This window comes from Loxodonta africana, chromosome 18 (genome assembly GCF_030014295.1).
Source record: "Loxodonta africana isolate mLoxAfr1 chromosome 18, mLoxAfr1.hap2, whole genome shotgun sequence".
Taxonomy (NCBI): Eukaryota; Metazoa; Chordata; class Mammalia; order Proboscidea; family Elephantidae; genus Loxodonta; species Loxodonta africana.
In genome coordinates, this window is record NC_087359.1 from 58,949,994 (window position 1) to 58,965,040 (window position 15,047).

Consider the following 15,047-nt stretch of genomic DNA (forward strand, 5'->3'; position numbering starts at 1 on the left):
CATGCCCACAGACAAGCAAACAACAAAGAACACACAATCCGCCTGCTCAAACATAACCAAATAAAACAAAAAAGCAGTAAAAAAACAAATAAATCTATAGTCAATAAACGAAGAAAATAACTACTGTGTGTCCCAAAGGCAGCACACAAGATCAAAATATATGAAAAAACAGGACAGGATGGTTTCAATAGGCATCCAAAATAAAGCATCAGATGACTTTCCAGTAGTAGAAAAAGCACTAGGACTACCTGATAGGGAATTCAAACCTCTAATATTCAGAGCTATCCAAGAGTTGAAGCAAAAAGCAGACAAAAATGAGGAAAAAATAGACAAATTCATGGAAAAGGCAGACAAATTTATGGAAAATACAGACCAAAAAAGGGAAGAATTCAGGAAAATAATACAGGAACATGACGCCAAAATAAATTCCCGACTAGAAATCATACAAAAACAACAATTAAAGATCCAAAAGATAAACAACAAGATTTCAGAAATGGACAGTGTCATAGAAGGGCTGGGGAGCAGGTTTGAAACAATGGAAGACAGGGTCAGTGAAATTGAAGACAAACACGTGGATGCAACTTTATTTGAGGAAAAATCAGAAAAAAAGAATGAAGAAAAATGAAGAAACCCTGAGAATTATGTGAGATACAATCAAAAGCAGAATTTTGCTAGTGATCACAGTTCCAGAACAAGAGGAGAAAATGGAAAACACAGAGACAATCATTACAGAATTGCTGACAGAAAACTTCCCTAATATCATGAAAGATGAAAAGCTGACCATCCAAGCTCAATGAACCCCATTTAAGATAGACCTCAAAAGAAAATCACCAAGGCATATCATAATCACAGTCACTAAAACCAAAGACAAAGAAAGAATCCTGAGAGCAGCTCTAGAAAAACAAAAGTCACACACAGAGGGAAAACAATAAGATTATTCAGCAGAAACCATGCAGGCAAGAAAGAAACGAGATGACATATACAAAACTTGAAAGAAAAAAACTGCCAACTAAGAATAATATATCCTGCAAAGCTCTCATTCAAATATGTTGGTGAAATTAGGACATTTCCAGATAAACAGAAATTAAGGGAATATGTAAAAACTAAACCAAACTTACAAGAATTATTAAAGTGAGTCCTTTGGTTTGAGAACAAACAACATCAACATCAGACAACAGCCTGAATCTAGGATGCAAGATCGTATCAGCCAGAGACCAACCTAGAAAATGAACTGTCAATGACTATTTAAAACCAAAAGAATTACAACAGGGAACCAGAAAAGTTAATCTGTAAATGACAGCAACATCAGAACAATAAAAGAGGGAATAAATGGTATAGGTATAGAACTTTCTAATGGAGAGGAAGGCAAGACAATACCAAGTAATAATAGACTGGTTCAAGCCTAGGAAGACAAGGGTAAACTTCAACGTAACCACAAAGAAAGTTAACAAACTTACTCATCAAAATAAGGATGAAAAGAATAAAGTCTCAATAAAAACAAAATCTACAAAAACAAAAGAAATGAAAAAAAAAATCCACAAGCAAAAGGAATTCAGCACAGCGGAGTAACAGGAATAAAGAGAACATCAGCACCATAAAAAAAAAAAAAAAAGCACTACAAAATGATGGCGATAAACGCATACCTTCTTTTTTTTTTTATCAATAATTACACTGAATGTAAATGGCCTAAATGCAAAATAAAAAGACACAGAATGGCAGAATGGATAAAGAAACAGGATCCATCAATATGCTGTCTACAAGAGACACACCTTAGAAACAAAAATATAAATTTATTAAAGATGAAAAAAAAGTATCAAGCAAACAGCTACCAAAAAGAGCAGGAGTGGCAACGCTAATCTCAGATAAAATGGACTATAAAACAAAATTCACCATAAAAGACAAAGAAGGGCACTATATAATGGTTAAAGGGCTGATCCATCATGAAGACATAACTATAATAAACATCCACGCACCAATGACAGGGCTCCAAAATACATAAAACAAATGCTAACAGCACTGAAAAGAGAAACTGACAGTTCTACAATAATAGTAGGAGACTTCAACACACCAGTCTCCGTAAAGGAGAACATCTAGAAAGAAACTCAACAAAGATACAGGGGAGCAAAAGGGCATAATCAGCCAACTTGACCTCATAGGCATATATAGAATACTCCACCCAAAAACTGCAAAGTACACATTCTTTTCCAATGCACATAGAACATTCTCCAGAATAGACCACATCTTAGGCCACAGACCAAATCACAACAAAATCCAAAACATTGAGATAATACAAAGTATCTTGTCTGACCACCACACCATCAAGGTAGAAATTAACAACAGGAAGAGCAAGGAAAAAAATAATTTACATGGAAACTGAATAACACCCTGCTTAAAAACCACTGGGTAATAGAAAAAATCAGAGATGGAATAAAAAAAATTCCGAGAATCAAACAAGAATGAAAACACATCATACCAAAACCTTTGAGACATAGCAAAGGCAGCCCTCAGAGGTCAATTTATAGCAATAGATGCACACACCAAAAAAGAAGAAAGGGACAAAATCAAAGCATTAGCTACACAACTTGAACAAATAGAAGAAGAACAGAAAAAAAAAAAAAGGCCACAGCCAACAGAAGAAAGGAAATAATAAAGATCAGAGCAGAAATAAATGAAATAAAAAAAAATAGAGAATATAAGAACAATAGAAAGAATCAACAAAACCAAAAGTTTGTTCTTTGAAAGGATCAACAAAATCGACAAATCACCGGCCAAAACAACTAAAGAAAAACATGAGAGGATGCAAATAACCCAAATAAGAAATGAAATGGGGGGCATTACAACAGACCCAACTGAAATAAAAGGATCATAACAGCATTGTGAAAAACTATACTTCAACAAATTTGAAAACCTAGGCGGAATGGATAAATTTCTAGAAACACACTGCCTACCCAAACTAACACAAAATGATGCTGAAAATTTGAACAGACCCATAACAAGAGAAGAGATTGAAAAGACAATTAAAAAAAAAAAAAACTCCCCCCCCCAAAAAAAGCCCTGGCCCAGGTGGCTTCACTGGACAATTCTACCAAACATTCAGAGAACTTACACCAGTACTACTCAAATTATTTCAGAACATAGAAAAGGAAGCGATACTTCGGAATTCATTCTATGAAGCCAGCATAACCCTAATACCAAAACCAGGCAAAGACACCACAAAGAAGAAAATTACAAACCAATATCTCTCATGAATGTAGACGCAAAAATTTTCAACAGAATTCTAGCCAATAGAATTCAGCATCATAGCAATAATAATAATAATAACACTCGGTGACCAAGTAGGATTCATACCAGGTATGCGAGGATGGTTAAACATTAGAAAATCAACCAACATAATCCACCATGTAAATAAAAGGAAAGAAAAGAATCACATGATCATCCCAATCAGCACAGAAAAGGCATTGGGCAAAGCCCGACACCCATTCCTGATAAAAACTCTCAATGAAATAAGTATAGAAGGGAAATTCCTCAGCATAATAAAGGGCATTTATGCAAAGCCAACTGTCAACATGATTCTTAATAAACAGAGCCTGAAACATTCCCTTTGGGAACACGAACAAGGCAAGGATGCCCTTTATCACCAGTCCTATTTAACATTGTGTGCTGGAAGTTCTAGCTAGAGGAATAAGGCAAGAAAAATAAATAAAGGCATCCAAATTGATAATGAAGAAGTTAAACTGTCCCTATTTGCAGATGATATGATACTATACATAGAAAACTCAAAAGACTTCACAAGAAAACTACTGGAGCTAATAGAAAGATTCAGCAGAGTAGCAAGATACAAGATAAACACAAAAATTAGTTGGATTCCTATCTACCAATAAAGAGAATGATGAAAAGGAAATCAGGAAAACAATATATAATAGCCCCTAAAAAAATAAAATACTTAGGAATAAGTCTAACCAGGAATGTAAAAAACCTATACCAAGAAAACTACAAAACTCTACCTCAAGAAACCAAAAGAGATCTACATAAATGGGAAAACATACCATGCTCATGGATAGGGAGACTCAACATTGTGAAAATGACAATTATACTCAAAACAGTTTACAAATACAATGTAATCTCAATTCAAATACCAACAACACTCTTTAAAGAGATGGAAAAACAAATTATTAATTTTATATGGAAAGGGAAGAAACCAAATTGAAGAAGAATAAAGTAGGAGGACTCACACTACCTGTCCTCGGAACCTACTACACAGTTATGGTAGTCAAAATAGCTTGGTACTGGTACAATGACAGATACATTGACCAATGAAACAGAATTGAGAACCCTGATGTAAATTCATCCACCTACTGTCACCTGATCTTAGACAAGGGCCCAAAGTCCATCAAATGGGGAAAAGACAGTCTTTTTAACAAGTGGCTTTGGCAAAACTGGATATCCATCTATGAAAAAATGAAACAAGACCCACTCCTCACACAAATACTAATCCCAAACGGGTCAAAGACCTAAACATAAAGCCAAAAACTATAAAGTTCATACAAGAAAAAATAGGATCAATGCTAGAGGCCCTAATACACAGCATTAACAGAATACAAACCATAACCAACTCCACAAAAACTCCAGAAGATAAGTTAGATAACTGGGATCTTCTAAAAATTAAACACTTATGCTCATCAAAAGACTTCACCAAAAGGGTAAAAAGAAAACCTACAGACTGGGGAGAAATTTTGGGCTATTACAAATCAAAGTTCTGATCTCTAAAATCTACAGGAAAACCCAACACTTCTGCAACAAAAAGACAAATAATCCAATTGAAAAATGGGCAAAGGAAATGAACAGACACTTCACCAGAGGAGACATTTAAGCAGCCGACAGACACATGAGGAAATGCTCCGATCACTAGGCCATTGGAGAAATGCAAATCAAAACCATCATGAGACACCATCTCAGCCCGGCGTTATTGGCATGAATCAAAAAAACAGGAAATAACAAATGTTGGAAAGGCTGCGGGAAGATCAGAACTCTTATGCTCTGCTGGTGGGAATGCAAAATGATATAAACATTTTGGAAAATGATATAGCACTTCCTTAGAAAGCTAAAAATAGAAATACCATATGATCCAGCAATCCTACTCCTAGGAATATATCCTAGAGAAGTAAGAGCTGTCACAGGAATAGACATATGCACACCCATGTTCACTGAAGCAAAAAGATGCAAACAACCTAGATGCCCATCAAGAGAAGAATGGATAAACAAGTTGTGGTACATACACACAACGGAGTATTATGCAATGATAAAGAACAATGATGAATCTGTGAAGCATCTCACAACGTGGAGCCTAAAGGGCATTATGCCAAGTGAAATAAGTCAATCTTAAAAGGACAAATATTGTACGAGACCACTACTGTGAAAACTCATGAAAAGGTGTACACACAAAAAGAAACAATCTTTGATGGTTACGAGGGAGGGGAGGGATGGGAGGAAAAAACACTAAACAGACAACAGATAAATGGTAACTTTCGTAGAGGGTAAAATAGTGTGCAGTACTGGGGAAGCCAGCACAACTTGTCCCATGCAAGGTCATGGAAGCTCCACAGACACTTCCATACTCCCTGAGGGACCGAATTTATGGGAGGGGGGCTTGTGGGGACCATGGCCTTGGGGAACATCTAGTTCAATTGGCATAACATAGGTTATAAAGAAGATGTTCTACACTCGACTTTGATGAGTAGCATCTGGGGTCTTAAAAGCTTGTGAGTATCCATCTAAGATACTCCACTGGTCTCACCCCTTCAGGAGCAAGGAAGAATGAAGAAAACTAAAGACAAAGGGAAAGAGTAGTCGAAAGGACTAATGGACCGCATCTACCATGGCTGCCACCAGACTTGTTACCAGAATAAGGTTCTTGCCTCTCACTGGTCAAGAATGAGCAGGTAAGGCATGTAGAGTTTTCCACACAAGCAAAGCTTTATTGAAGAGGCTTGCAAGTGGAGACTAGGAGGGCCTAAAGCAACGCTTACCCCCATCTCACAGAACAACAGACTAGCCTGGGTTTTTAAAACTTCTTGGGTGGGGAAAAGATTCATGTTTATTCACAGGCATAGGCAGGGATATGTTAACTACGGTGCGAGCACAGCAGCTTTTTAAGATGGCTTCTGTCCAGAAGGCCTCTGGGATTTGTAGCAGGACTTATTATGGGGTGTTGCACCTGCGCAGTCTCCTGGCTGCTGCTGCAGCCCCTCACTGCCCTTGGTGGAAGGTCACACAGCGGTCACAGGTAGATGTTCTGTGCAAGTCCCTGGGGCTGGTTTTCTCCGGCTGCTTCTCAAAGACAACTTTAAAGAAGTTTGCGGGCTATTTTCTGATACCCTGCCCCATTGTTCTGGTGAATGGCTTTGTTTCTGCACCCTGGCCCATTTCCTGTTACTTTGTTTGCAGATTTGGCGAGGGCCCTCTATTTCCTCTCTTAGACTGAGTCCAGATGGTGCCCAGCTACCACCACCGACTGCTCTGACAGGGATAACAATAGGGGGTTCTGGACAGAGCTGGAGAAAAATATAGAACAAAATTCTAACTCTCACCAAAAAAGACCAGACTCACTGGCCTGACAATAGGGAAACCAAGGTCGATAAGGGAGAGTGTTGACATGCTGTGGGGTTGTTAATCAGTGTCATAAAACAATATGTGTACTAACTGTTTAATGAGAAACTAATTTGTTCTGTAAACCTTCATCTAAAGTACAATAAAAAAAAATCAAAGGATGCTTTTCATTGGGCAAATCTGCTGCAAAAGATCTCTTCAAAGTGTTCAAAAGCAAGGACTAAGATGCGCCTGACCCAAGCCATGATGTTTTCAATCGCCTCATATGCATGCAAAAGCTGAACAATGAATAAGGAAGACAGAAGAAGAAATGAGGCCTTTCGATTATGGTATTGACCAAGAATACTGACTATATCATGGACTGCCAGAAGAATGAACAAATCTGTCTTGGAAGAAGTATAGCCAGAATGTTCTTTAGAAGCAAGGATGGAGACACTTCATCTCTCATACTTTGGACATATTATCAGGAGGGACCAGTCCCTGGAGAAGGACATCATGCTTGGTAAAGTAGAGGATCAGGGAAAAAGAGGAAGATCCTTGATGAGATAGATTGACACAGTGGCTGCAACAATGGGCTCAAGCATAACAATGATTGTGAGGATGGCCCAAGACTGGGCAGTGTTTCATTCTGTTGTACATAGGATCACTATGAGTCGGAACCAACTAGATGGCACCTAACGACAACAGCTTGACTCAAAGTCTATTTTGTCTGTTATTAAGATACCCATCTAAGCTCTGTTTTGTTAACGGTGTGCATGGAATGTTCTTTTTCCATTCTTTTGCTTTCAACCAATCTGTGTCTTTGAATCTGAAATGAGTCTCTGAAACTACTCATTTGCATTTTGATGGGCCTGTGGACTGTTTCCATTTGGAAAGTCCAGTTTCTTGACTTGGCCTCTGTTGATACCTGAAGGGGTTCCTCATTATTGCTGGGCACGGGTGGGTGTTCTGGCTCCCCCCAGGCTTCTTGGCTGGTAGGGGTAGGAGTGCTTTGTTACTGCTCCCCACCTGGCCTCTATTGACACCACAGGTGAAGGTGGCCTCATTATTGCTGGGCGGTGGTGACAGTCCTAACTCCCCACTAAGCTTCCTATGGCACCACCCCAGCAGGGAGCAGGAGGGTGTCTATTTAGTCCTGGGTGGGAGTGGAAGTCCAGGCTTCCCATGTGGTATCCACTAACACTGCACAGCAGGGATGTAGTTTCCGGGTCTTTACTCAAACTTCTCTGATGCCACCTCGGCGGAGGTGAGGGGGTTTGGGACACCTCCTTACAACCTGACAAGACTGGAAGTCTAGGCTTCACCCTCAGACTTTGTCGGAATGGGTGGGGCTGAGGCCACAGAAAGTTTCTGATTTGCTATGCTGCACCTTCCCTGGTCCTTTGGCTAGAGCGAGCAAGCTTTTTGTGTCTACACGCATTAACATTTCTGGAATGCCAGCTTCTTCGGCTACACATCTGGGATATATGAGGCACAAAGAAAATACAGGGAATCTGCCACCATGTTGTTTCTTGGGTCCTGAGGTCCTTAGCCAGTCTCCCTTCTTTTTCTACCCTTCAGAGCTTTGCGTGGTTGTTTCATATGTAATATCCAGGGTTTTTAGTTGTACTTAGCACGAGAAATACAGAAAATACATATAATTATGTCTTAGTCATCTAGTGCTGCCATAACAGAAATACCACAAGTGGATGACTTTAACAAAGAGAAATTTATTTCTTCACAGTAAAGCAAGCTAAAAGTCCTAATTCAGGGCATAGCTCCAGGGGAAGGCTGTCTCTCTCTGTGTCTCTCTCTCTGTCTCTCTCTCTCTGTCTCTGTCTCTCTCTCTCTCTCGGACTTCTCACCAATCTTCCCCTGGACTAGGAGCTTCTCTGCACAGGGACCCCTGGGCTTACTGTGAGCTCTGCTTCTGCCACCGCTTTCTTGGTGGTATGAAGTCCCATTCCCCGCCCCCCCCTTCCTTTTCTTTTTATCTCTTGTAAGATAAAAAGTGGTGCAGGCCACACTCCAGGGAAACTCCCTTTGCATTGGATCAGGGATGTGACCTTAGTAAGGGTGTTCGGATCCCACCCTAATCGTCTTTAACATAAAATTATAATCACAAAATGGAGGACAACCACACAATACTGGGAATCATTGCCCGGCCAAATTGATACACACATTTTTGGGGGGACATAATTCAGTCCATGACACCTTCATCTTCCTGAAGCCTCTGCTGGGACTTCCCCCCTTCGCCAAGCTTGCCAAGCCACAACTTCTAACTGCGGTTTGGCCCGACCACGCTGTGGCCCTAACCACGGTTTGAATTTGGTGCCAGAATCCTGCGCACGCGCAAACCACGATTTTGGCGCATGCGCAGTACCTGAAGAACTGTGTCCTCAATCTGGACCTGAACATCACTGACACGGTTCAACATCTGGACCTCCAAATGTGGACATGGGAGGGCTAAGGGCAGAGAGTTCCAGGCACCAAACCCAACCCCCAGACACCATTGGAAATAAAAAGCTCCCCAACCCCCTCAGACAAGGAGCACCTGGCCTTACGGTCGCTAGACCCCATGTTGCTCCTTGTCTGTGCAGACAATAAATTTTCACTTTCTGTTTCCCTTGCAACTGGTAGTGTTGTGTCCATTTCATTTTGATCAGCTAAATAGGACATTTTTAATAGGACAGGACAAGAACCCTTGTTTGGTTACATTCCCAGAAGCAGAAGTCTCTGGCTGATTTTAAGATTTTTTCTTCTTTTGATCATTGACATTCAGCAATCTGATGATAATGTGTCTTGGTGTGGTTTTCTTTATCTTTGTGCTTGGATTCACTGAGATTCTTGGACTGTGAGTTATATTTTTTTTTAAATAATTTTTATCGTGCTTTGAGTGAAAGTTTACAAATCAAGTCAGTCTCTCACACAAAAACCCATACACAACTTGCTACATACTCCCAATTACTCCCCTCCCCCATGAGACAGCCTGCTCGCTCCTTCCACTCTCTCTTTTCGTGACCATTGTGCCAGCTTCTAAGCCCCTCTACCCTCACATCTCCCCTCCAGGCAAGAGATGCCAACATTGTATCAAGTGTCCACCCAAACCAAGCAGCTCACGCCTCACCAGCATCCCTCTCCAACCCATTGTCCAGTCCAATCCATGCCAGACAAGCTGGCTTCAGGGATGGTTCCTGTAGTGGGCCAACAGAAGGTCTGGGGGCCATGATCACCAGGGTCCTTCCAGTCTCAATCAGACCATTAAACCTGGTCTTTTAATGAGAATTTGGGATCTGCATCCCACTGTTCACCTGCTCCCTCAGGGGTTCTCTGTTGTGTTCCCTGTCAGGGCAGTCATCGGTTGTGGCCGGGCACCATTTAGTTCTTCTGATCTCAGTATGATGTAGTCTCTGGTTCATGTAGGCTTTTCTGTCTCTTGGGCTCGTTATTATCTTGTGTTCTTGGTGTTCTTGATTCTCCTTTGATCCAGGTGGGTTGAGACTCATTGATGCATCTTAGATGGCCACTTGCTAGCATTTAAGACCCCAGACGCCACTCTTCAAAGTGGGATGCAGAATGTTTTCTTAATAGATTTTATTATGCCAATTGACTTAGACGTCCCCTGAAACCATGGTCCCCAAACCCCTGGCCCTGCTTCGCTGACCTTAGAAGCATTCAGTTTATTCAGGACACTGCTTTGGTTTAGTCCAGTTGTGCTGACCTCCACTGTGTTGAGTGTTGTCCTTCCCTTCACCCAAAGTAGTTCTTGTCTACTATCTATTGAGTAAATACCCCTCTCCCACCCTCCCTCCCTCCCTCCCCTCTCTCGTAACCACAAATGAGTGTGTTCTTCTCAGTTTAAACTATTTCTCAAGATCTTATAATAGTGGTCTTGTACAATATTTGTCCTTTTTGCAACTGACTAATTTCACTCAGCATAATGCCTTCCAGATTTCTCCATGTTATGAAATGTTTCACCGATTCCTCACTGCTCTTTATCGATGGGTAGTATTCCATTGTGTGAATATACCATAATTTATTTATCCATTGATCCATTGATGGGCACCTTGGTTGGTTCCATCTTTTTGCTATTGTAAACAGTGCTACAATAAACATGGGTGTGCATATATCTGTTCTTGTAAAGGCTCTTATTTCTCTAGGGTATATTCCAAAGAGTGGGATTGCTGGGTCGTACGGTAGTTCTATTTCTAGATTTTTAAGAAAGCACCAAATCGATTTCCAAAGTGGTTGTACCGTTTGACATTCCTACCAGCAGTGTAGAAGTGCTCCAATCTCTCCACAGCCTTTCCAACATTTATTATTTTGTGTTTTTTGGATTAGTGCCAGCCTTGTTGGAGTGAGATGGAATCTCATTGTAGTTCTGATTTGCATTTCTCTAATGGCTAATGATCGAGAGCATTTCCTCATGTATCTGTTAGCTTCATGAATGTCTTCTTTAGTGAGGTGCCTGTTCATATCCTTTGCCCATTTCTTAATTGGGTTGTGTGTCTTTTTGTGGTTCAGTTTTAGCAGAGTCATGTAGATTTTAGAGATCAGGTGCTGGTCAAAGGTGTCTTAGCTGAAAACTTTTTCCCAGTCTGTAGGTGGTCTTTTTACTCTTTTGGTGAAGTCTTTAGATGTGTGAGTTATATATTTTTTTTATCAGATTTGGAAAATCTCTGACCACTATTTTGTCAAATATTTTTTTTCTGCTCCAATTACATTTCTCTCCTGGAACTAAAATTTCTCCTTCGAGGACTTACTTTGACATTTTTGTGGTAGTTATGGGCTGCTGATGAACTCTCTCAGGTTTTGTACATCTGAATGTGCTGTCCTGGGGTTGTGTCTCCCTGTCATTAGGGGTCAGACTTTACGTGGGGAGAGTGGCTCAGGGTTGGGGTTCTGCCAGCCACTGAGCCATGGCACCCAGCTCTGTGTCCACGAGATACCCCACATTCCACTAACTCCATCCAGTAGCCAGTCCCAAGAGGAACCACGGTAGGGTTCAAAGTATAGTCCTTGGATCAACAGCATGGACGTCCCCTGAGAGCTGGCTAGAAATGCAGAATCTTGGGCCCCAACCCAGATCCACTGAATCTGAGACTGCATTGTGATGCACGACCTCCAGGGACTCAATGTCCAGTATACCTCTGTCATTCAGGGCACAGAGCTTCCCTGTCTCACCAGAGGCCACCCTGCTCATTCAGAGGTCGGCATGCCCCTGGCCCCCACTGTTCCCCACCTTAATGGAGTAGCTGCTGTGAGAAGTGAGGCGAGAGGAGGGGATGAGGTGAGAAGTGAGTGAGGGAGCTGGAGCTTCCTTGAGATCTTGCCAGCCCCCTAGTTGGCCCCTGGCTGAGTTCCTTTCTTGGTTCTGATTAGAAGAAGGACACATGGCTCAGTCCCTTCAGAAGCTTTCTCCCCCAGAAAGAGCCTGCATCTCACAGGTGTGGAAGACATGTACCTTCCTTTCACACCCACTTCCTCAACATGCAGACAGACCGCACCCGTCTTGTTGGCAAAACTCTCATGAAACAGGTGGCCCCAGAGCAAAATATGATGACTTTCTAAGCCAGGCTGTGGTCAAGGCCTTCCCTAAGGAACTGGCATCATATACAGAATCCCAGCCCTTGCCACTCCCACATGTAAAAAGTTTAAGAAGCTCTCTGTGAGAAGCACAACTCAGACACCCCAGAGGCAAGCCTGTGTCCCCTCCCACAACCCCCCCCCCCGGCACAAAAATCCACCTGCTGCCTCTGTAGCTGGGGACCCTTTCAGAGATGCAGCCATGACCTGGTAGGTATGTCCCTTTGTGGGGGCTCTTTTTCCAGGCTGTGGCACCCCCTACTCTATACAACCAGGACCTCTTTCTCTACAAAAGACCAACACACACACACATAATGTGGTTAAAATAAAATGCATTTCATATAAATATTTCCATCAAGGAATCATACAGGAAAGGCCCAAGTGGTGCTCCAGAGCAGGCTGGGTTTTTTTTGTTTTTGTTTTTTAAATACAGAGGCATAAATAACTGTACACAGGTCGGCTAAATACAGAGTGGGCAGACAGCGCCTCCTGGCGGACATTTGAAGTGGTGATGTCAGAAGAAGGTTCCATTCTTCTCTCATGCACTTGCCAGGCAGAGCATTGTAGATTGTCTCAAAGGGACCAATAAGGCCCCAATTCCCCACTATCTGGGGACCGCTGGGCTCAAGGGAAAGAGGAGGCCCCAACCAGTCCAGGCTGCTACTTGATAGCAAGTCAAGCAAAGGGCTTGAGAAGGAAGGAAGTAGGGTAATGAGATGTGAAGCTTGCGGGGTACTGTTTTCCTCCATCTCCCCTGACCCTATGGCCATGGATAATTGGAAGTTGACTCTATTACTAAATTCCATGCCAGTGGCTTCAACTTGTTCCATGGGTCGTCAGAGCTCTGGATTCACCGGGCTGGCCCACTGCTGTGTCCTTTTTCAACTCATAGGGAAATAAAGCACCAAAGATATCTTCATGATAGCGCTTCTGGCTCTTGAAGGGAAAACAGAGATCGTGTGTCAGCTCTGCTGGTCTAGTCATCTTTCATTCATCAGGTCCAGGCCGGAATGAATGCCTGGGGTTGCCAACATTCATTCACGAGCCATTCATTCTCAACTGTCATGCTGAGGTTATACTTGAACTTTATTTAGACCCTTATAATCTCTATCAAAGTCTGTTAATCTCTATCAACGTCTGCTCTGGGGAAACCATCAAAACATCTCCTCAGGCTTTACAATGGATGGTGTTTCTCATTTCCTACCTAGGACTGGCCCCACAAGATGCTTCAGGAAATGAGAGCTCTGAGATCAAATACATTTGGGAAATTCTGCAAACTGTCTCCCAGGTTTGCAGCGTTCCATATACAGTAGCATATTAAAGGCTCAGAGAAGTCTTGTAGTAAAGAAACACATTAACCTTTGTACAGCTCAAACTTACTTGAGCTTGGAACCTTTTTGATGCCAAACACCTACTAACCCACTGAACACATCTGAGGAAATGCCTGCGATCTCCACGCTGATCTTCAATCATGCCAGACTAACTTCCACCTCAGGGCCTTTCCACCTGCTGTTCCCGCCTCAACAGCCTGGAACTCTGTTTCCTTCAATATTCACAGGACTCACTCCTTACCTCCTTCAGGCTTTTTTCTCAAATATCACCTTCTTGGTGGCGCCTTCCCCGACCACCCTGTTTCAAAGTACACCCTTCAACTCACCCTGTCCCGCTTCCTGGCTTAAATTTTCTCCCAAGCACTATACATTTTACTTGCTTTGTTTCTTATTTGTCAGCCCCACTAGCATGTAAGTTCCCTCTAGGTAAGAATTTGTGCTCCTTGCGCTATCCCCAGCACATAGTAGGTGCTCAATAAATATCAGTTGAATGAATGAATGTGACTTAGAGGTACAGAAGTAACAAGTAGGCTTTGGAGCCAGAGAGACTGTGAGACCCCTTAAAGCTCCCTTCCCTCTCTGTAAAGTGGGGAGAATAATGCTCCCTCAGCCTGAGTGAAATACCACATGAAAATCACTGGCAAGTGCCTGGCCCAGTGTAAGCACTAGATAACGGCCACTACTATTATCACTGTTAAAATGCGTTTCCTTCCCTGCACCCTTGCAGGGTGCTGGTGGGGATGGGGGTGAGGAGACTCCAACCTGTGAGTAAATAACAAGTGTGAGGTTCACAAGAGGCTGGCAGAGGGGATGGCCTTCCTCTCCCTGGTGTTCACAGCCCTGCCCTCTGTGGAGTCCTTGGCTATACAATTACTTTCTGAAAGGGGGTCTTGGAGAGAGGCCAGGGGACTCTGCTCCCATTCCACAGGAGAAGTAGAAACATTCACCTGACTTCTCAAAGCTAGCTGGCAACCAGACCAAGATATTTAGTCAGGCCTCCTAAGAGCCCATCTAACTCTGAACACCAGCCACCTCTAGGATTCCTCTGAGGTCCAGGACTCTGGGTCTGGCTCCCTTGGTCCTTGGTCCCTGATCCTGGCTCCCCTGGCCCTGACTTCCTGATCATGGCTGCCTGGACCTGGCTCCCTGAACATGGCTCCCTTGGTCCTGACTCCCTGATCCTGACTCCTTGATTCTGGCTCCCTGATCCTGGCTCCCCTGGTCCTGACTCCCTGAACCTGGCTCCCCTGGCCCAGACTCCCTAATTCTGGCTCCCTGATCCTGGTTCCCATAGCCCTGGCTCCCTGATCCCGGCTCCCTGATTCTGGCTCCCTGATCCTGGCTAATTACCTGATCCTGTGTAATTACACTATTTTAGAGCTGAGGAGATTGAGGTTAAGGGCCCTGGAGCCTGCAAGACCCAGTAGGCTGCAATTACCAGAATGGCCACCAGAGGGCAGGCCATGGCTCAAGGCCTGATCCTGCTGGGTATGCAACTCCCATTCTCATTTTCTCCTGATTACACATTACTCCCTGATCCTGGTT

At 42.7% G+C, this 15,047-nt stretch overlaps 1 protein-coding gene across 1 annotated transcript in view; it reads right to left on the reverse strand.

Moving 5' to 3' along the window:
- Positions 1-12,500: 12,500 nt before the first annotated feature.
- The window catches only part of NOS2 (nitric oxide synthase 2), a 41,672-nt gene continuing 39,125 nt past the window's right edge, over positions 12,501-15,047 (reverse strand). Inside the window, exon 26 of the mRNA XM_023556122.2 lies at positions 12,501-13,107. Within this exon, the coding sequence (XP_023411890.2) occupies positions 12,988-13,107 (120 nt within the window). The 3' untranslated portion in view covers positions 12,501-12,987. The remainder of the gene's footprint in view (positions 13,108-15,047) is intronic.